The sequence below is a fragment of the Myotis myotis genome, unplaced genomic scaffold (assembly GCF_014108235.1).
Source record: "Myotis myotis isolate mMyoMyo1 unplaced genomic scaffold, mMyoMyo1.p scaffold_m19_p_7, whole genome shotgun sequence".
Taxonomy (NCBI): Eukaryota; Metazoa; Chordata; class Mammalia; order Chiroptera; family Vespertilionidae; genus Myotis; species Myotis myotis.
Genome location: NW_023416379.1, coordinates 23,853,040 through 23,874,635, shown reverse-complemented (window position 1 = coordinate 23,874,635; position 21,596 = coordinate 23,853,040). Strand labels below are relative to the sequence as shown.

General features: G+C 35.7%; 1 protein-coding gene across 21 annotated transcripts in view; it reads left to right on the top strand.

The window, feature by feature from the left end:
• The window catches only part of AHI1 (Abelson helper integration site 1), a 179,341-nt gene that overhangs the window by 4,670 nt on the left and 153,075 nt on the right, over positions 1 to 21,596 (top strand). For 19 of the 21 annotated variants that reach the window (XR_004968762.1, XR_004968761.1, XR_004968760.1 and 16 more), the window contains 7 exons: positions 3,547 to 4,100; positions 6,582 to 6,760; positions 9,068 to 9,290; positions 11,004 to 11,196; positions 14,799 to 14,894; positions 16,008 to 16,193; positions 18,220 to 18,372. Coding sequence is in view for 18 of the 21 variants with exons in the window: in XM_036316695.1 (XP_036172588.1) it covers positions 3,547 to 4,100; positions 6,582 to 6,760; positions 9,068 to 9,290; positions 11,004 to 11,196; positions 14,799 to 14,894; positions 16,008 to 16,193; positions 18,220 to 18,372 (1,584 nt within the window). In the remaining 3 variants the exon portion in view is untranslated. Of the gene's footprint in view, positions 1 to 3,546; positions 4,101 to 6,129; positions 6,296 to 6,581; positions 6,761 to 9,067; positions 9,291 to 11,003; positions 11,197 to 14,798; positions 14,895 to 16,007; positions 16,194 to 18,219; positions 18,373 to 21,596 lie in introns of those variants that run through there. The other 2 variants (XM_036316704.1, XM_036316698.1) reach the window with 2 other exon arrangements.

Sequence of the window (21,596 nt, the reverse complement as noted above, 5' to 3'; positions counted from 1 at the left end):
CAACAATAAGTGCTAACCTTGGCTAGAAACCAGCCACACACATACGAGAGGTTCATAATACACCAGTGTACTACTGCACGCCAATTTAGAATTACTGGCAGAATGGGGAAGATGAGGTCTCCCCTAATGCATACTGTCCTAAAATAGAATGTGCTTCCTCTGGTGGTACCATGATACAGGATGGTAGGGAATAGTGACATTCAGGGGATGGAGCATTGCGTATTGGTATATGCTTCCCCTTAGGCAACGTGGTGTCCATTGGTCAAAAACAGAAAGAATGCTGGACACAATTGTCTGCAGGATATTTTTATGGACTCAGTCAAAGTAGAGCCTCACATTTTCTCTCACTGTCAGAACTTGGCTTTTGCATGTCCAGCCAGATAGGCTCAGGAAATGGGCAGAGGATAGTACATTTACCTAGCGTTCAATTTAGATGCTGGGGAGGGACAGACAGTTGTGAGGTGACTAAGCATAATCTACTCAGTCTCCTTTGGTAAACGCCAGGCCATTCAAGGTATCTTTTCATTCATAGATAAGTAGCCTAGGAAAAATATTTAGAAATATTTTTCTCATCAAAAGAAGGAATATTCCTGGGGGAAATTTAAGTATGTTTTGTTCATTATCACTGTCTAACCTATATCATCTTGAGTTTCTCCTATCTCATTTTATTCTTATAAGTTATTTCATGGAGGTGATATCTGCTTCTATGAATGACAATTTCTAAAAATTTTATTTTGTATATTAAATTAACTTTAAAGGGTAGAAAATATTCTAGATTCTCCAGCTATTAATAATATCCTTCAGTCCGGCTAGAGTGGTTCAGTTGGTTGAGTGCCGAAAGATTCCTGGTTCAATTCCTGGTCAGGGCACATATCTGGGTTGCAGATTTGATCCCCAGTTAGGGCACATGCAGAAGGCCACAGATCAGTGTTCCTCTCTCACATTCATATTTCTCTCTTTCTCACTATCCCTTCCTCTCTCAGCATTTCTTCAGGTGAGGAATATATATATCCTTCAGTTGATTCTTGTTTTTATTCACCTTTATCAAGCACAACACACCAAGGGCTCAGCTCAGTTCCCTGGATCCTGCCAAGGGCTGGTCCTGAAAACAGGCCTGCCTTAGGATTTGCAGGCTTTGAGCAACCCACATCTGCTGAGTTAACCCTTTTCTGCACAACCTCTAAAAAGACTGATTAGGAAAAAAGGAAAGAAGGCAAAAATTACCAATATTAGTAATATCAGAGAGGATTCATTTCAGTGCAGATGTTTCAGACCTTACAAGGATAATAAGGAATTACTATGAATACCTTTTATGATCATAAATTTAGCAGCTTATGCAAAATTCACAAGTTACTTGAAGGATGCACACTACCAAAGCTCACTCAAAAAGAGAATGATAACTTAAATCTTGTGGTGTGTTTTGTAATGGAATCTGTAGTTAAAAACCTGCCCACAAGGAAAACTAGGTGGGTAGTTTTTTCAGCTGGCTTCATTGTTAAATTTACCTGGTATTTGAGAAAGAAATAATAATTCTATACAAACTCTTCCAGACTATTTCCTTCATTACTTTCCTCATAGTTTGTATAATATTGCCACTATATTTCTGGTATTCACTGGGAGAGTAGAAAGAAAAATTTACATATGCCCCATTTTAACATAATGGAAATCCAAGGTTATTAGGTATGAATATATTCATAGAAAAGACAAAAATAAGGTTCTGAAATGATTAGCAGTATGTGAAGCAACCAGAGTTGAGATTTGGGTCTTCTTTTTCTCTGTATTTTCTGTTGTTTTGTATTTAAAAAAATTTTTTTAAATGAAGCATATATTGCTTCTATAAAGTGGAACATGTGAAAATAAACTTTTTTAAAAGGAAAATTATTTTTATTAGATTAGACTAAAGAAGATTTTTTTTTGGAGGATTCAGCTTCATAATTCATCCTTAAAGAATAGATAGGACTGGGAACTATGTTTTAGGTAATCAAAAGAGTCTTAGAAATGGTAAAAAAAGATACACAGGGTGTGGCAAAAGTAGGTTTATAGTTGTATTTGAAACAAAGTTTATCCTTGTATTATTTATTAATTATTGTATTTTCCATATGAAGAACTGTAAACCTACTTTTGCCCCCCTGTATATAGGAATACTAGTTCTTTGAACATTTTTCTGTCTTTTCGCATATATTAGATATTTTCTAACTACTTTTAAATGTGAGGATTTTCAAAAATTGAACTTCAATTTTTATTGATAAGCTCATGCATTTCTGAGAGAATTCTTCATTTTGATATTGGCTTCCATTTTTAGCAGTTTGGTTTTATCCATTCTGTTTTCAACACATATCTTAAACTTTTATTTCTGTCACTCAGAATTTTAATTCTGACACCTGCAGTGGTTTTGTTTGTTTTTTGTTTTTACATCCAACATGCTTTGGAATTTTTTTAAATTCTTACTTTGTTTCTGCTATTCATTTTCCTTCATTGTTAATATTTCTGTTTTATTGGATTCAGTGGCTTTTTCTTAATTGTGCCACTTTCTTTCAATGTTTGTTAGTTTTTAGTTGTCTAGGCATCTATCTAAGTAAGTCTCTCTCTCTCCTGCCTATTGGTTGTGTTCAACAAAGTCAGCTGCTCCTGCTGTTGGTGAACGGAGCATGCCGCCACATCTCTCTGTGCCCAGCTGTTTCATCCTCAGTGAAAGTCGCCATCTAACAAATGGAGGTGGAGGACAGAGTTGTACCTCCCAGCTCCTCAGCTGGTTACCTTCAGCCTTATCCCCTCCTTCACTTTGTAATTTCTTTACTCTGAGTGTGTGGCCTCTCCAGACTTTTTTCTGGGGAAATCTTTCCCTGTGGACTGTGGTTTTCTCTGGGAGTTTCTTAATAGATTTAACCCTGCCTGCTTTTTAGCCTTAGGAAATTTCTGAAAATATTTATTTTATTACTAGTAACATTCCTATTTGATTTCTAGCCTTTTTTTATATTAAAAATATCTTACTTTAAATAATTTTGATTGGGGAAAGAGGTACTGGTGTGTGCTTCGTCTCTCATTTGATTTAACTTGGTAATATTTAATCTTTGCAGTATTTTCAGTGATACATTTGGACTAATTGCAGGTTGATCCTCGAGCTATACACTGTTGGTTTTAGAATGTGATTATGAAGCAAGATAAATGACCTGTGCATGTTTTCTGATGGGGAACCTGAAGTTAGCTCAGAGGCCCGTTTACCAACTTCTCCTTATTAGGGTATGGATCATTCTGCCAAAGAAGAAATAGCATTTGAGATTGGAGCAATTAACTTCTTAAAAGTCATTAAGGACTTTTTCACATGTTAACTCATTTGATCAGAAGTTACCCTCAGAGATTGCCAATCTAACGTTGCAAGAATGAACTAGGAGAGTGCTTATCAGGTGCTCTAGAATGTCACTGTTCAAGTAAAAATATTACATAATTTTTCCAATATTACACATTACTGAACACTAATCATTGTGTTTTATCTTTACATAACTAAACTACGCTTTGCTGAAACTTTGTTATTATGTCATCTCCTAGCTTGACACTGTTAGAAGCAATCCTCGGACAATTAAAGAAACTGAAAGTGATGAAGTAATTGCTGCTAACACTAATAACACAAAGAAGAGCATGCGAGTCATTAAAAACAGACCAAGCAATCCACAGTCAGCAACTAAAAATCCAGATGATGATGGGAGTGTACAGGAAGACAAGCAAGAACAGGCAAATAAGTTTACAAAAACAGTGTGCCAGGTGACTACACAAGAAACGGAGCAGGAAACTTCTGAGAAAGTGGACTTTCTACATCAGAAAGTTCAGTTGAGGTTACAGCCAGGTTTTGCTGATCACAGAAGTGAGATGGCAAATGAAGAAAAAGGAAATAATTTAGATGAGGAAGAACAACTGAAGCAAGTATACCAGCTCCAGGTAGCCGAAGAAATGGCAAAGGAGATTAAGAAGAAAATAAGAAAGAAACTCAAAGAACAGTTGACTGACTTTCCCTCAGATACTTGCTTGCATGATGACAAATTGAGCAGTGAAAAAAAAAGAAAGAAAAAAAAGAAAGCTCCAATCCTGCCTGATGCTGAAACAAGGTACTTTATATTCATAAATATAAAATGTCTTCTTAAAAAAAAACCTATTTCAGCTTTAAATGATATCTGTAGTTTCACAAAGAAAATTCTTAAGACTTTCATTTGGACACATTGCCAGTACAACAATCAATAACAGCTAACGTTTTACAAAAGTTAACTCATTTATTCCTTATAACAACCCTATAAGGAATAGTAATATTATCTTTTGTAGATGAGAAAACTGAAGGGTTTATGTTACAGAACCAGTAAGAAGCTGAGCCAAAACCTTAGCAGTGTTGCTCCAAAGACTACCCTTAACTACTCACTTACATCTGCTTTTTAAATAATACAAACTGGATTACTCCCCCTTTTTTTGAGTTATAAATACCTGTTTGGATATATGAATATAGCATTTTCCCCTTATACAAATAGCATTTGCTCATTGTAGGACGTACAGAAAAAAAGAAAATAAAAACAATCCAATCATCCAGACATGATTACTACTGGTATTAGCAATTTGGTATTCTACTCTTTTTCTGTATATGATGCTTATATAGGTATGCTTGCATAAACAGTGTGAATTGTGCCTATATTCATACAATATGTCTCTGCTTGGTGAAAACAAAATAAAACATGTCCTTTAACTACCATAATTTATTTTCTTTAAATCCATATTTAGGTAAACACCTTGAAGTGGGAGCATTCAGTATTCAACTATTGCCTGGCACACAGGGGCAGTTTTCCCTAATGTCCTCATCTAAAAATAATTCCCCTTTTATCAAAAGGTAGATAACCAGTGGTAACAAAGAGAGGGCAAATAGAGTTGCTAAAGAGATATGCTAGTATATTTATTATCAGTTGCAGCAATAAAAATAATCACACACACACACACACACACACACACACACACACACACACACAAAACAAAAACAAAAAAAACTACTCCAGAATTTAGCACTTTAAAACATCAAGCATTTATTGTCTCATCAGTTTTGTGAATTAGGAATCTGGGTGTGGCTTAACTGGGTGTCTCCGACTCAGGGTCTCTCACAGGCTACAGCCAGGATATCAGCTGGGGCTGCAGTTATCTCAAGACTTGACGGGGTCAGGGAGGATCTGCCAAATGACATTGCTGTTGGAAGGCTTGGAAGATCCATTTCTAAGCTCACTCATGTGACTGCTGGGAGGTGTGAGGTCCTGACTGGCTTTTGGCCAGGGACATCAGTTCCTTGATATTCAGACCTATTAATGTGGGCTACTCACAATGGTGGGCATTTGCTTCTCCAGAGAGAGAATTCACAGTCTTTGGAATCTAATCCTATTCATAACATCTGTTACTTTTGTTGTACACTTGTTTACTTAGAAGTATCAAAGGAAGGGGATTACACAAAGCTATGAATAGTAGGAGGCGGGGATTATTGGGGGCCATCTCATTGGCTGTTACCACAGTATATTATAAGTTTTCTTCTCATAGCTACCATATGAATTGGGAAGCCATGCTCACTATTAGATAAATTTAGTTCATGGCCCTGGCTGGTGTGGCTCAGTTGGTTGGGGGTGTGCACACTGAGAGGTTTCCAGTTTGATCCCCAGTAGGGGGTGTGCAGGAGGCAGCTGATCGTTGTTTCTCTCACATTGGTGTTTCTCTCTCTCTCTCCTCCCTTGCTCTTTCTAAAAATCAATGAAAATATTTTTAAATAAAATAAGTAAATAAATTTAGTTCATAAATTTTAAATAAAGCCATGGTTGATATAACAGTGACATGCAAAGGGTATTGTTTTCTTTAAGTAATAGTATTTGATGATGTACTAAAATATGGCTTTCTGAGATGACTAATTAAAATCTTTTTTTATTTTTTTTATTTCTCAACCTCTTTATTGAAATATAATTTTATATATAATGGAAGTCAATTTTTGATTATTTAGATACAGATATTTTTTACTTGATAAATTATAAACTTTACTGGCTGGTTTCTCACTACAATATTTACTTCTGGGATGCTACCCTTTTACTATTTATTAGTTAATCTGATGCACATTTTCATTTTCAGCCTTCTGAAAATGTAGTGGCACACCAGCAACTGGAAAACAAGCAATTTTTAACTAAAAATGAAAGGTTGAATATCTGAAGCCTTTTGAAAACAGAACACACTGAGAACACATGTTTTGCTTTTAAATAAAGTAATTTAGAAATGTCGTCTTTTATTTGACAGCAAGGTGAGGATGCTTTGATCAATCCTATGTAAAGACAGATCCATTGCTCATAAAATACAATTTCATTTCCCCCTGGTGTTTAGAGCTTAGTTTAATTTGACTCCTGGGGCATATCCATATGTCTAGTTTGACAGCTAACCATTTTAGTGCAAAAGAAAGCATATGTACCTCCTAGTTGGAAATAATATTGATTTTAAGATTATCCTTGCCTCTAGTCACTGTTCACTTTGCTGCAGTATGAATAATGATAACATATAGGTAATGACATATACTTCGGTTATACTTGTAGGACATTGCCCTTTGATGACACAATTCAAGGTGAACAAAAGAAGGAAAGTCTAGTTGGAACAGTTACTTCAGATAATCATCATGATGATGAAATAACCACTGTGGAACAAAATGTAGATGACAGCATGCAAGATGAGACAAAATTCAAACCAAGGAAAAAGAAAACGAAGCCTAAAGCAGGTTTGTTATCCCGATTAATTGAAAAATGTGTTCCTTGGTAGAAATAACTTGATTTTAGAACTTTCAGTCCTTAAAACTAAAAATTTTACAGGGATATAATTTAAAAAATCCAATATAAAATATTTGGTACTTGTTCTTGTATTCATCTAGATTAAAACAGTTTATTATTTGTGACTGTGATAAGTTAGTATCTATCTACTTGAGTCATCTCTAATTCCTGACTTAATTTAATTCAACTCTAGAATGACATTAACGTTGTGGTTGCTGTAGCATAGAAGATTTCTTCTTTCTACCATTGAGTTTAGAACCCTAAATAATTTAGACTCATAGTTGAAAGCTATAAATGGTCAACAGCCAGTAAACATTTCAGATGTTGAGGCTGCATGCTTCTGTCAAACATGGGGTCTTCCCAATTCTTCAGCCTAAGTTAGCTTATGTCCTTCTTTTTCTTTTTCCCTTCTTGCTTGCGATCTTCCTCTTTACTCATATCTTTCCTCTTATTTTCCTTTACTCTTTATTCTTTCCTTTTTCCTACACCCTTTTGTTGTTGTTGTTTTCAGTTTCTGTTTAATTGGCCAAAAACTGGCATTATCCTAGGCAGTTTCAGAATTTATGGTACTTATTCATTGGATTATGCAATTGATGATGTTTCATGGTTTCTGTAATTAAATTTTGGAAAAGTGTACATATTATAAATATACTACTTAGTGAATGTTTACAGACTGAATATGCATATAGAATCATCATCCAAATAAAAAAACATCATTGGCACCCAGAAGTCCTCTCAAGTCCCTTTCCAGTTCATTGCCCTTTTGGAGCAAACACTATCTTGGCATATAAACACTGTCTTGACATAAAAAATAAACGCATAGTTTATTTTTGCCTGCTTTTCTACTTTCAAATAAATAGAATCATAAATACTCTGCTCTTTTGTGTCTGGTTTTTTTCACTCAAAATTATTTTTGTGAGATTTATACTATGGTTGCATGTAGTTAAACTTATTCATTATCAGTTCGGTTTTTGTACTGTATAGATATCCATTGTATAAATATAACACAATTAATTTACCTATTGTATTGATGGACATTTGAGTATCTTGTTTTAGGTGGTTACAAATAAAGCTCTAATGAATATCTAGTCATGTCTTTTGGCAAGCGTATGTATACATTTTTATTGAGCATATTCTTAGGAGTAGAGTTACTATGTCATAGATTATGTGGACTTTTCACTTTAATAGGTATGTCCCATTTTTCCAGAGTTGGTTTACCAATTGATACAGGCAGTATTTGAGAGCCTCCATTGCTCTATATCTTCACTAACATTGGTGTTAATATTTTGAAACGTTAGCCATTTTTAGCTGTGTATGTTTCATCTTGATAATTTGATTTCCATGATAACTAGTGAAGTTGAGCATCTTCTTCATTTTTGACTACTTGGATTTCTTCATTGGTAAATTTGTTCAAGTTTTCAGTGTATTTTTTTAATGGAATTATCTGTCTTTTTATTAATTTGTGAGAATAATTTATGCAGCTAGTCATTAATCTTTTCCTATGTAAAAATATAGCTGCAAGTCCTTCAGCTTACCTCTGAATGCATCGCCCTTCCTTGAATGTTAGTCTATACATTGTTTCTGTACTTTTCTCATGCCTTTAAAAAATACTTTCCTGATGCCTTTAAAAGCAAAGTCTTTTTAATTCATTTGGCTTTTCAAGTTTTTATTATCAGAAGCATTGATCTACTACATCCTCTCAGAAGCATAAATTACAGTTATAAATGTATTGAGTGATATATATATTCCACTTGGACAAGACCTAGATAAAATTATTTTTATCTTTGCTCTCTTTTTTTTTGTTGTTGTTGGTCCTTATTAGGGAAAATAAAGATTCCTTATTTTAATGTATTAGGAAATGCAGTGTTTTACTCTTAGAGTGTTGTCTGATATTGCCTGGCTTTTTCTTTTGTTGTTTAAATATATTTTTATTGATTTTTAGAGAGAGAAGAAGGGAGAGGGAGATAGAAACATCGATCAACTGCCTCCTGCATGCCTCCTATTGGGGATCAGACCCACAACCTGGGCATGTGCCTTGACTGGGAATCAAACTGATAACCTCTTGGTTCATGGGACAGTGCTCAACCAACTAAGCTACACTGGCTGGACTTGTCGAGATTTTTCCTTGAAGTTTCTTTATTAACAAAGACAAATAACCATGAATCATTAAGATTAGGCTATCTGAAAATTCAATTTACATTGTTGAATATATTGTGGGAAAAATGAATTACAGTGTTGATTTTCTTCCATACTTGTAGTTTCAGATGATACTGAAGACACTGAGGGTGATAATGGTGTTCATGAAATAACAAGTCGAGATAGTCCAGTTTATCCCAAATATTTGCTTGATGATGACCTTGTCCTGGGAGTTTACATTCACCGAACTGATCGACTTAAGTCAGATTTTAAGATTTCTCGCCCCATGGTAAAAATTCATGTGGTTGATGAGATTACTGGTCAGTATGTCAAGAAAAATAATAGGTAACTTTTTAATTTTTTTATCGTACAGCCAACCCATTGAATTGAAAATGTCTATAGTAGAAGTCCTCATTTCTGCCATTGAAAGTCAGTGTGAGCAGGGCTATGGATTTGTATTGGAGAACAGTTTACCAGTTGTAGGTGTTCACCAACAATTCACACCGATCAGTATGTTTTATAGAAGAAATGGAGAGCATCTGTTAATTTATTGATTCATTTTAAGTGGAGGAGAGTTGAGAGAGTTTCTGCCAAGCTTAATGACTAATTTATGACATTAAACTAGCATTGTAAATCTTTTCACGTTGCACTGTAAATGCATTAGTTTTCTAACTTCATATTTTTGTTTTGAAGTTATTATGTTACCTGGATCTCAGGTGAGATAAATGAATCTTGAATTTAATTTTATTCCTACTATTACTTCCATAGCTAATGCGTGCTTGAAGACCCAAATAAAAAATACAATAAAATAAACAATTATACTAGAACTAGAGGCCCGGTGCACGAAATTTGTGCATGGGGGGAGGGGGACCCTTTAGCCCGGCCTGCACCTTCTCCAATGCGGGACCCCTCGGGGGATGTCCAACTGCCAGTTTAGGCCTGATCCTGAATCTGGGACCACTGGCTCCTAACTGCTCACCTGCCTGCCGGCCTGATCGCCCATAACCGCTCTCCCCTGCCAGCCTGATCGGCCCTAATCCGCTCTCCCCTGCTGGCCTAATCACCCCTAACTGCCCTCCCCTGCCGGCCTGATCGCCCCCTAACTGCTCCCCACTGCTGGCCAGATCGCCCCCTAACTGCTCCTCCCTGCCAACCTGATCACTCCCTAACTACTCCCCCCTTCTGGCCTGACCGCCTCTGCCTCAGCCCTTGCCACTGTGGCTTTGTCCAAAAGGATGTCTGGAAGATGTCTGGTCTCATTGGCATATTACCCTTTTATTAGTACAGTGGGGCCTTGACGTATGAGTTTAATTCGTTCGGTGACGGAGCTCATAACTCAAATTACTCGTATGTCAAATCAAAAGTGAACGAGTGAGACACGTGATGCTGGGCTGATGTTGTGGCGTTCACTGATGTTCACTGCGCCAACTAGCGGTGGGGTATCTGAAGCTGGCTCATAACCCGAATTTTAGCTCACAACTCAAAGCAAAAAATCAGCTGAGAGACAGCTCGTATCTCGAAAAACTCGTTAGTCGGGACACTTTATAAGTCAAGGCCCCACTGTATAGATTTAAAAAGCTATCTGCTTGGAAAGATGGCAGTGATGAGAAACATGAGGATTATCAAAAAGGTCATTCACTTATTCAGTTGTCTTAGGGCATATAAACCTTGAAAGGTTTACAATCCTATTGTGTCATTTTTTTATTTAAATATACTGTACTATTTTATTTATGACAAACTCATTTAAGATTCTGAAGGAGGTACTTTATTCCAGCTTTGAATGCTGAAGGTATAGTCATACCTCTCACTTTATATTTCTATAATAAAATAATTATGTGAAACCAACTGATAGTATGTAAGTGCAAAAGAAGTACTACCACTTCAAGTCTCATAAAATTTATAATTTTCTAGATGGACAATCAAAGTAATTTTTCCTTATGAATCATGGCTATTCATTATTTCTAGTTGCCTCACTTTGAATACCATATTTTTTTATTTTTTCTTACATTCTCAAATTTATAAAGAATTGTGTTAATAGAAATATCTTTTTTTGAACAGTGAGCGGCCTGTTTCATCTTACTTTGAAAAAGACAATGTGGATTATATTCTTCCTATTATGACCCAGCCATATGATTTTAAACAGTTAAAATCAAGACTTCCAGAGTGGGAAGAACAAATTATATTTAATGAAAACTTGCCCTACTTGCTTCGAGATTTTGATGAGAGCCCTAAAGTCATCCTGTTTTTTGAGGTATGAATTAAATAGAGCTGTTCAAACTAGATTTTTAGTTATTAACAGTCGTCCCTCGGTATCCACAGGGGATTGGTTCCAGGACCCTCTGCAGATAGCGAACTCTGTTGGTACTGAAGCCCCTTTTATAACCTGTATTTGCATATAGGCTGCAGCAGGGTGTGGCCACACATCACTTCATTCACATTGATTCAGCATAGTGCTCAGTGCATGGCAAATTCAAGTTTTGCTTTTTGGAAATTTCTGGGATTTTTTTTTTTTTTAATATTTGTGATGTGCTGTTTAGTTGAATCTTCAGATGTGGAACTCACAGATACAGAGGGCCAATTGCATTGCAAAAATATAAGCTATTGTTTTTAGTAGTTTAATATACAACCAAGTAGTATGAGAATTTAGTTTCTATTATAGTGTTATAACATGCAGTGGAGATACAAGTAAGAGATACAAGTAATAGCACATTTGCTGAGGATTTACTAGTGCAAGTATTTAGCCATTGGATTTACTCTATTATTTAATCCTTAGAACAATGCCAGGATTATTAACTGAAGTGTTGAATCTAATCTGTATCTATGTAATTCTACATTCTCAACTTATTTCACGGAGTGTAAACTCACTTAATATCAGACTCCCGAAGAGTTTGTATACTACTAAGAGAAAAAGGTGAACATACACATATCACTTGACTAATACAATGTAATATATAACCAAATGAAGTAGAACTTCTTGGATGTGAAGGTTAGTGGAGGGTCTGATCAGTTAGGGAAAGCTTTATGGAGTAAATAGCCTTTGAACTGACATGCTATTCTAATTTTTTACTGCAAAAGAAATAAAAGAGTGTAAAGTGATTTTTTGAAGTGTAAAGTGATTTTTCTCAGTTATTCCAATTTTAAGTGCAGGTAATTTGAAGCTAGTTTAAACCTAAATACCACATTTCTTTTAACTAACCCATGTTCTCTTCCCATAAGCAAAAGGAAGTTGAGAAAACCTATTTTCCAGTTTAAGCAAGATGGGGAATTTTAGCATGGAAAAAGCAAGGCATGACCAGAATCAGTGATTGCTTTTGTAATTACTTGTTGTTTTTTAAAATACTTATCTTTTTTTAAAATAGATTTTATTGGTATTTTTACAAAGAGGAAGGGAGAGTGATAGAGAGTTAGAAACACTGATGAGAGAGAAACATCGATCAGCTGCCTCCTGCATAACCCCTACTGAGGATGTGCCCGCAACCATGGTACATGCCCTTGACCAGAATCAAACCTGGGACCCTTCAGTCTGCAGGCTGATGCTCTATCCATTGAGCCACACCAGTTAGGGCTGTTTTTATGATCTTTTAGGTGATCTATGTGTGTTTAGGAAGCAAATATTCCACCATTTACATCTGGTTATGTATGATTTATGCAAAGCTGTGGTTTTTTTAAGTGACATAATTTGTATGTCAAGGAATTTTTTCTTTGTCATAGAAATTTGTCATTTGTTAATATAATATTCTTTCATATTCATTTTACTAATATGAAATTTAAGAAAGATTCTTAGATTATAAACACTTTTGGTTACTTCTTAAGTTTTAGTATAATGTGTTATTGTTTACAAAACTAATTTTTTTTTCTTAAATATATTTTTATTGATTTCAGAGAGGAAGGGAAAGGGAGAGAGAGATAGAAACATCAATGATGAGAGAGAGTCATTGATCAGTTGCCTCCTACACACCCCTGACCATGGATCGAGCCCGTAACCCAGGCATGTGCTCTTGACTGGAATCGAACCCAGGACCCTTCAGTCTGCAGGCCAACACTTTATCCACTGTGCCAAACCAGCTAGGGCCAAAACTAATTTTTGATTTCCACTTTTTAAGGGTGTTTTGAGGACAACTTGATAATATCTACCAGAAGTCTTTAAAACTTATTGCACTTCTAGGTATTTCTACTAAGGGAAAAATGACAACTATACAAAGATGTATGTGCAAGGGTATTTACTTAAGCACTATTTATAATAGCAAAAATTTTAGAGATGTCTTTTCAATCAGTAAGAGGTTTGGTTAAATAAATTATGGTATTTAATTTAATTTATGGTAATACATGGTATATGTACATATTGACTTGAAGAGATATCCACTATAAAGCATATCAAAATAGTTTATGAAATAACATTGGATTTGTAGTAGTAATATAGAAGTATTTAGGAATGCACAGAAAAAGGTTTAGATAATGTGTGAACCTATAAACATGTAGATGTTAATGTTAATCATCTCTGTATCTGGATTACAAGTTGTTTTTACTTTGTAATTATATTTTATATTGTCAGTATTTTTTCACTGAGCATGTATTACTCTGAAAACAGGTTTAAGAATATAAAGAATAGGGATGAGTGGAGTCCACATTATTTTTTAAAGCATTCTTCTGTAAAGATTTGTTACCTCAGCTGAACTTTTGATAAATACCAGTAACTTCAAAGTGATAATTTCGAACGACCCTTTCACAGGCGTTGCCTAAGACGATCGGAAAGCACATATATAATTACAAATTGTTTTTGTGATTAATCACTATGCTTTAATTATATTCGATTTGTAACAATGAAAATATATTCTGCATATCAGATATTTATATTACGATTCATAACTAGCAAAATTACAGTTATGAAGTAGCAACGAAAATAATTTTATGGTTGGGGGTCACCACAACATGAGGAACTGTATTAAAGGGTTGTGGCATCAGGAAGGTTGAGAACCACTGACCTAGAATATAGATAGTCTCTGTGGCAGGTTGGTAATAATTCCATGAGCTTTGGCATCCAGACAGGATGGAGATATGTGAAAGAAATTTTCTTGAGAAGCCTAATTACAACATTTATACAAAAAGAAAATTCTCAATTTCAGGAAGATGATCCAAGTAAGGACCCAGAGATAAATAAGACCATGAGTTTTTAAAAATAAACAGTCCTTCGAAGTCTGCTCTCATAGATTAAAAAAATGATCAAAGTTTAAATATTCTAAATCTTGTGTACTAGTATTTGTGCCTAGACTATATTTAAGGTAACTAGTATTTTGTCTTGGATTTTAAATAAAACTTAATTAAAGATCCTATATAATAAAAAGCTAATATGCAAATTGACTGAACAGCAGAACGATTGGTTGCTGTGATGCGCACTGACCACCAGGGGGCAGACGCTCAATGCAGGAGCTGCCCACTGATGGTCAGTGCATTCCCACAGGGGCAGTGTCACTCAGCCAGAAGCCCTGAGCTGGGCTCATGGCTGGTGAGCGCAGCAGCGGTGGCAGGAGCCTCTCCACCTCCGCAATAGTCAGACATCCCTCAAAGGCTCCCGGACTGCGAGAGGGTGCAGGCCAGGCTGAGGAACGCCCCCTGCCGCCCACCCAGTGCACGAATTTCATGCACCGGGCCTCTAGTTTATTAATAAAAAATGGACCTCACTAACAGTATCAATTAATTTAAAGGTTAATGAAATTAGATGAAAGTATTTCTTCCTATAAGGAAAACTTTAAAATGAACAAATGATTTTTCCATTTTCATAATATATTATTAGAAAATATTAAATTTTAGGTAGCCTAGTCTTCTGTGAAGTAATTTTTAAATATTTATTTACAGATTCTCGATTTCTTAAGCATGGATGAAATTAGGAATAACTCTGAAATTCAAAACCAAGAATGTGGCTTTCGGAAAATTGCCTGGGCATTTCTTAAGGTATGTTTTTATTCTGTTTCAAACACTTTAAAATAATCTTCTAATCTGATTGGTTGCTTTTCCCCAAGTTACTTTGGTTTCGTATAAGGAGTTATGATCCAAGGTAAGATTGCAGTGGTAGAGTTACTAATTCAAGCTTGGGTGATGTTCATTTAGATTCTTAAACATTCATTGAGTGCCCAGTTTGTGCCAGGTGCATGGTTTGGCTGTAAGGATACAGCATAAAAAAGGAACACACAACTCTGTTGTCATTTATTCAACTTAACAGATATTATTAAACCCTTTGTGTGTGCCAGTCACTATTCTAGTCATGCCAGCCAGGGCTAACTAGATCCTTTTTAAGTAGGTATAATAAAACATTTTTTAAATGTAATGAATGGATTTAATAAATTTAACCATATTAATTACTATTTGAAAATGGTTTTGACTTTTTAAAAATTAAAACCATAAGATTTTACCATTAAAAATACTGATACTAAACAAGTGGAAAATTTGTATCTGTGTTTAAATAATATGTATTTGGTTTTTATCATTGTTATCTTGAAGGTATATTGACCACCTTCTATGTGGAAAGTAACATTCTGCATAGAAATATAAAATTTTTTGCCGAAACCGGTTTGGCTCAGTGGATAGAGTGTCGGCCTGCGGACTGAAGGATCCCAGGTTCGATTCCGGTCAAGGGCATGTACCTTGGTTGCGGGCACATCTCCAGTAGGAGATGTGCAGGAGGCAGCTGATCGATGTTTCTCTCTCATCGATGTTTCTAACTCTCTATCTCTGTCCCTTCCTGTCTGTAAAAAATCAATAAAATATATTTAAAAAAAAAAAGAAATATAAAATTTTTATCAACCATCTGAAGTTGTATACGCAAAAATAAAACTGTCAGGAAAATATTTTAATTTAAAAGTTTATTTGGATTACTTTTTGTCAAAGTGATTTGGAACTGTGGTTAGCCAACTGTATCAATGTTGTTTCCTTTGCTTTGTAAATCTTAAGGAATTTCTGTATGCCATATTCATCTTTTTAAAATGAGTTTGTGACTATATACTATTGCTTTATCTGATTTATTTATTGTCAATGAACATAAAGTGTTATTTGAATTTTTATTTTAAGCTTCTAGGAGCCAATGGAAATATAAACATCAATTCAAAACTTCGCTTGCAGCTATATTATCCACCTCCTAAGCCTCGGCCACATGTAAAAGTCGTTGAGGTTTTCGAATGGTGGTTAAAATGTCCAAGAAATCATTATCCATCAACGTTGTATGTGACTGTAAGAGGATTGAAAGTTCCAGAATGTGTAAGTCAATAGCACATGTAAGCGTTATGTCCTCTGTTGTTGAGATTAAATAGTAGCATGTTTTCCATTTCTAAAAAGATAAGATCTCTAGAATTATTTTAATGAATTTGTAGAATAGAAAGTTACCTTCAGAGATGATGTATTATCCTGTAATAGCTGATACTTAAAAGATACTTAAATGAGTTTTAAATAATAAATATAGATTTCATTGTTAGGAAAAATGTGTTGTTTTTTTAAAACTGTGGTGTTTTTGTTTGTTTTTAATCCTCACCCGAATCTATGTTATTTTTGGTGTTTGTTTTGATGTCTTTTTATTGATTTTAGAGAGAGTAGAAGGGAGAGAGAAAGAAACATTGATGTGAGAAACATAAATTGGTTGCCTCCCATATGTGCTCCGACCAGGGATCAAACCTGCAACTTTTTGGTGTACAGGATGGCACTTCAACCAACTGAGCCACCCGGCCATGGTGATAATACTGTTTTTTAAAAATTAAAGATAAAAGAATCATGTAAAGCAGGAGTTGACAAATATTAATAAAGGACCAGATAATATTTTAAACTTTTCAGACTTTATAGTCTGTGTTGCAGTTACTTAGCTTTGCCTTTGTAGCATGAAAGTAGCTACATAGACATATGTAAGTGATAATAAAACAATTTGAAAATGTGTTCCAATAAAACTTTATTTATAAAAAGTCAGCAGGATAGATTTGACCTGGGCCATAGTTTGCAAACATGATTTACAGGCACATTTTTCACAATATATTTAAATAGTTATAAACAGTATTTCTGCTGCTGTTTTCCATATATTAAAATTACTAGAGGCCGGGATTTGTGCACTGGTGGGGTCCCTTGGTCTGGCCTGCACCCTCTTGCAATCCGGGACCCCTCGGGGGATGTCGGAGAGCCAGTTCCAGCCTAATCTCCGCAGGCCAGGCTGAGGGACTCCACTGGTGCGTGAATCCGTGCACTGGGCCTCTAGTACATATATAAGATCTTTGGTTAATCTCTTCCCACCCTCCCTTCTCCCCTCTTCCCTCTGAGATTCATCAATCTGTTCCATGTTTCCATGCCCGTGGTTTCCACTCTTGTGTTGAGCATCTTCCCCCTGGTGGTCAGTGCGCATCATAGCTATTGGCCAGTCTGGTCAGCTGGTCAGCCAGTTGCTTAGGCTTTTATATATATGGAAGATAATGATCTAGAAGGGGGTCCTAATATACGGTGACATTATATATGGGGTCCTAGTATATACGGTGGGATTTTAACTTTAGGTGGTGGGCACACGGTGTAATATACAGGTCTTGTAACATAGAAACCCACACCTGAAACCTGTATGATCACGTTGATCAATGTCACCCCCAATACATTTAATTTAAAAAATTATAATGATCCTAGCAAAGAATATGTCCTAAAAGGAGCTGAAACTTTTGCTTTTGTCTTACTTGCTGTAACATATTTCAGGACAGTTGCATATTCTGTAGTTGATATTATAAACTGTGATTACAGAGTTGGTTTGCATTGATTTGAGTTAAATCTATTTTTAAGAAATGAAAGATTTAAAAAACTTTAGATCTTAATGATAACAGTTTCGTGTTATTAAAGCCAGAGATACCATCTTATATCAGAGCCATGACATAACATCTGATAGGTGTTGGTGAAGAGGCAGAAACAAAGGAACAGAGTTATTCAAACAGTATCATGTTACCACTTGAGTTCTGTTTTTTTTTCTCTTTTCTCCCAGCTTCTAAGGCTTTTTGGTTATAGGACAATAATTTCAAGCAAGTTTCACTTTATTTAGAATAATGTGCAAATAAAAGTCGAATTTTTTCTGGATTACATTTCCAAGTCGAATTTTTTCTGGATTACATTTCCAAGTCGAATTTTTTCTGGATTACATTTCCAAGTCGAATTTTTTCTGGATTACATTTTGAAAACATTTCCATATTGTCTGTTTCAATATTTTAAAAACCATCTATGCTAGGAAAGAGAAAAAAATTAACATGATATATATTTTTCTATACATATTTAGGTAAAGCCATCTTACCGTTCTGTGGTGGCTCTTCAGGAGGAAAAAGGTAAACCAGTGTATTGTGAGCAACAGCATGAGTCAAGTTCAGTGGACACAGAACCCGGACTAGAAGATTCAAAGGAAGTAGTGAAGTGGCAACGACTGCCTGGGCAGGTGACGTGTTTAATGTTGAGTTCATTTAGATATTTACTTATTTACTAGTAATTAGATTGCTATTTACAACTCTCAGATTATCCTTATTTATAATCACATACTGTCTTTACAATAATTCACTTGACAAGTAATGATAGAGTGTTTATCATTTGCATAAAAACACTATCTAGGTTGTTTGTTTAGGACCTGGAATACAAAGCAGTTTTATTAGTTTGCTAGAGCTGCCATAAAAAAGAAAAAAAAAAAAGTGCAGACTGCTTGACTTATACAACAGAAATTTATTTACTCATAGTTCTGCGGACTGGAAGTCCCAAGATCGAGGATTGGCAGGGTTGGTCTTGCCTGGCAGATGGCTGCCATCTTGCTGCCCTTTCATGGTCTTTTCCCCTTGCCTGTATATCCCTGTGTCTCTTCCCCTTCTAACCAGGACCCTCCCTAACAACTTCATTTTAACTTAATCAGCTAGTTCAGGGATGGGGAACCTTTTTTCTGTCAAGGGCCATTTGGGTATTTATAACATCGTTCATGGGCAAAATTCCCAACTTAAAAATTAGCCTGCTATATTTGGCCAAACATTTAATTAACTCATCCATAATGCCTTGGCAGGGCCAGACCAAATGATTTCACAGGCCTTCTATGCCCTATGGGCTGGACATTTCTCACCCCTGAGCTAGTTAAAGACCTTCTCTCCAAATGCTGTTACATTCTGAGGTACTGGGGTTAAGGCTTTAACAAATGAATTTTGGGGTACACAATTCAGCTCATAACAAGTAAAAAGCACACATTCTTTTATATCTCTAAGAGGTATGTCTCCTAATGGATTTTATTATTTTAAAATGGTTTTTAATGGATTCATAAAACTTTTTTTACAGTCCCTGGCTCCTTCCTTAATCACATTTTGGTGGAGATATGTACATGTATATTCTTCTACCACAAGTAGAGCAGTATTTAAGCTTGTACTAAATTTTTCTTACTTGGTTAGTATATTTTGTAGTAGCAAGAAGCATTGCTGATACAGTTTTGTAAATCATTTACTTGTTTCCACAGAGACTGGAGTGGTTTATTTTATGTCTGAGCCAATACCAATGCAGTTTATCTAAAAATCTTAACTTATGCAAACATTCAGTATATACATAAGGATGATTGTTTTCCCAGACTGTCTCATTGTCTGTGTTTTGCATCACTTTTGACATTCTTTTCTTTTTAAAAAAAATTTCTTTAAATTGATTTTAGGGAGAGGGAGAGAGAGATAGAAACATCAATCAGAGAGAATCATTTTTAAAAATTAAAGATAAAAGATATGTTATTTTTGGTGTTTGTTTTGATGTGTGTTTTTTAATTGATTTTAAAGAGAGTACACCCCCACTGGGGATCAAGCTGGCAACCCAGGCATGTGCCCTGAATGGGAATTGAACCCCGGACCTTTTGGTTCATGGGTCAGTGCTCAACCACTGAGCAATGCTGGCCAGGCTTGAGGTAGACTTTTAAAGGATGGCCATATTAGGGGTGGGTGAAGAAGGATAGAGAAAGGTATTTCATCTAGGGCCAAAGTTGTAAATAGATGGGAAAGGACTGAGGTATTCATCAGACACTCAAAAACGTGGCTGGCTGGCAATGAGAGTTTGTAAGAGATAGGGCTGTGTGATAGATTAGCAGGCCCACGTTGTGGAGTGTCTTGAATGATAGCCTAATTAGTGATTGTGTGGGATGTGAGATATTAATGGAAGATTTCTGGGTAGGAGAGAAGCATTGTCTCAATCATATTTTAGGACAAATTGATGCTGGCAGTGGCATAGAGGAGATCTTGAAGTAGGATACATCAGAATGAGAGAAACCTACCAGATGGCAGGCAGTTGCAGTCATTGATGTGAGATGAAAGAGTCTGACCTTGGGAGAATGGTGGCAAAAATGAAAAATAAGAGATGACTGTAAGAAAGAATGGAGCAGCATAAAGAAGGGGGAAGGGTCAAACATGTTGAGGCCCTTTATTGCTATGAAACTTTATTGGCTTTTCTAAATACAGTGTCAAACCTTGGGAATACAAAGAAAATGATAGTGGCTTTCAGTGATTTTAGCTTAGGTGGTTAGGCAGTTTTCCTGGGAGCAGCAGCATCTGATTGTAAAACCTCCTGACTTTTCCTTCAGTTTTTTCCTCTTTTAACCTCATTTTCCTTTTCAGATGGAGAATGGAGGGGGAAAATGTGTAGCATGGTGCCTGGTACATTATAGGTACCTAATAAATGTCTACTGAATTTTTCACCTTCCAGGTAGCTACTCATAATGCTACCTCCTAATAATGCTGCTAAATCTTGATACTACTTGTGAAAAACCTGGTACCTATCTAGAATGCAGGCCCTTGAAATAATAGTCTGTGATGAGGCTCATTAAGCTGGTCTTGACCCTCTGAATAATCCTTATTAGTTATATATAGTAATAATGGTCACTCATAGGGTTGCTGTGATGAATATATGAAAACACATGTGTAATAAAGTACCACATTCTTGGCATATAGTAAGGGCCCAATATACTAATATGTTTAGTTAAACTTTTAGAATAATAAGAAATACAGGAACTAAGACTCACTGAAGTTTGGAAGAGGCAGAATTAGAACAATAGGTATTAATACATGAAAATTTTTGGTTTCATCTGCTAATAGGGAATGAAGATAAAAATTAATGAAGAAATTTTAATAAATTAGTGAATCAGAAACCAGTAGGAAGTGATTCATTAGTTTGGAAATACATTTTGGAAGGTAGCCACAAATGATGGTTATTTTAAGAGATAAAAAGAGAGAAGTTAGCCCTAACCGGTTTGGGTCAGTGGATAGAGTGTCAGCCTGCAGACTCAAGGGTCCCAGATTCGATTCCGGTCAAGGGCATGTACTTTGGTTGCGGGCACATCCCCAGTAGGGAGTATGCAGGAGGCAGCTGATAGATGTTTCTCTCTCATCGGTGTTTCTAACTCTCTGTCCCTCTCCCTTCCTCTCTGTAAAAAATCAATAAAATATATTTTTTTTAAAAAAGAGAGAGAAGTTATGCATCCTGGATTTCAGCTAGGCCCTAAAGGGCATTTATGGCCTCAGAACAAGTTTATGGCTCAGCGAAAATCACGTATTAGTTGCTGTCATGGAATAAGAGTGTGAAGTATGCCTAACGGGTTTGGCTTGGTGGATAGAGCATTGGCCTGCGGACTGAAGGGTTCCAGGTTCTATTCTGGTCAAGGGC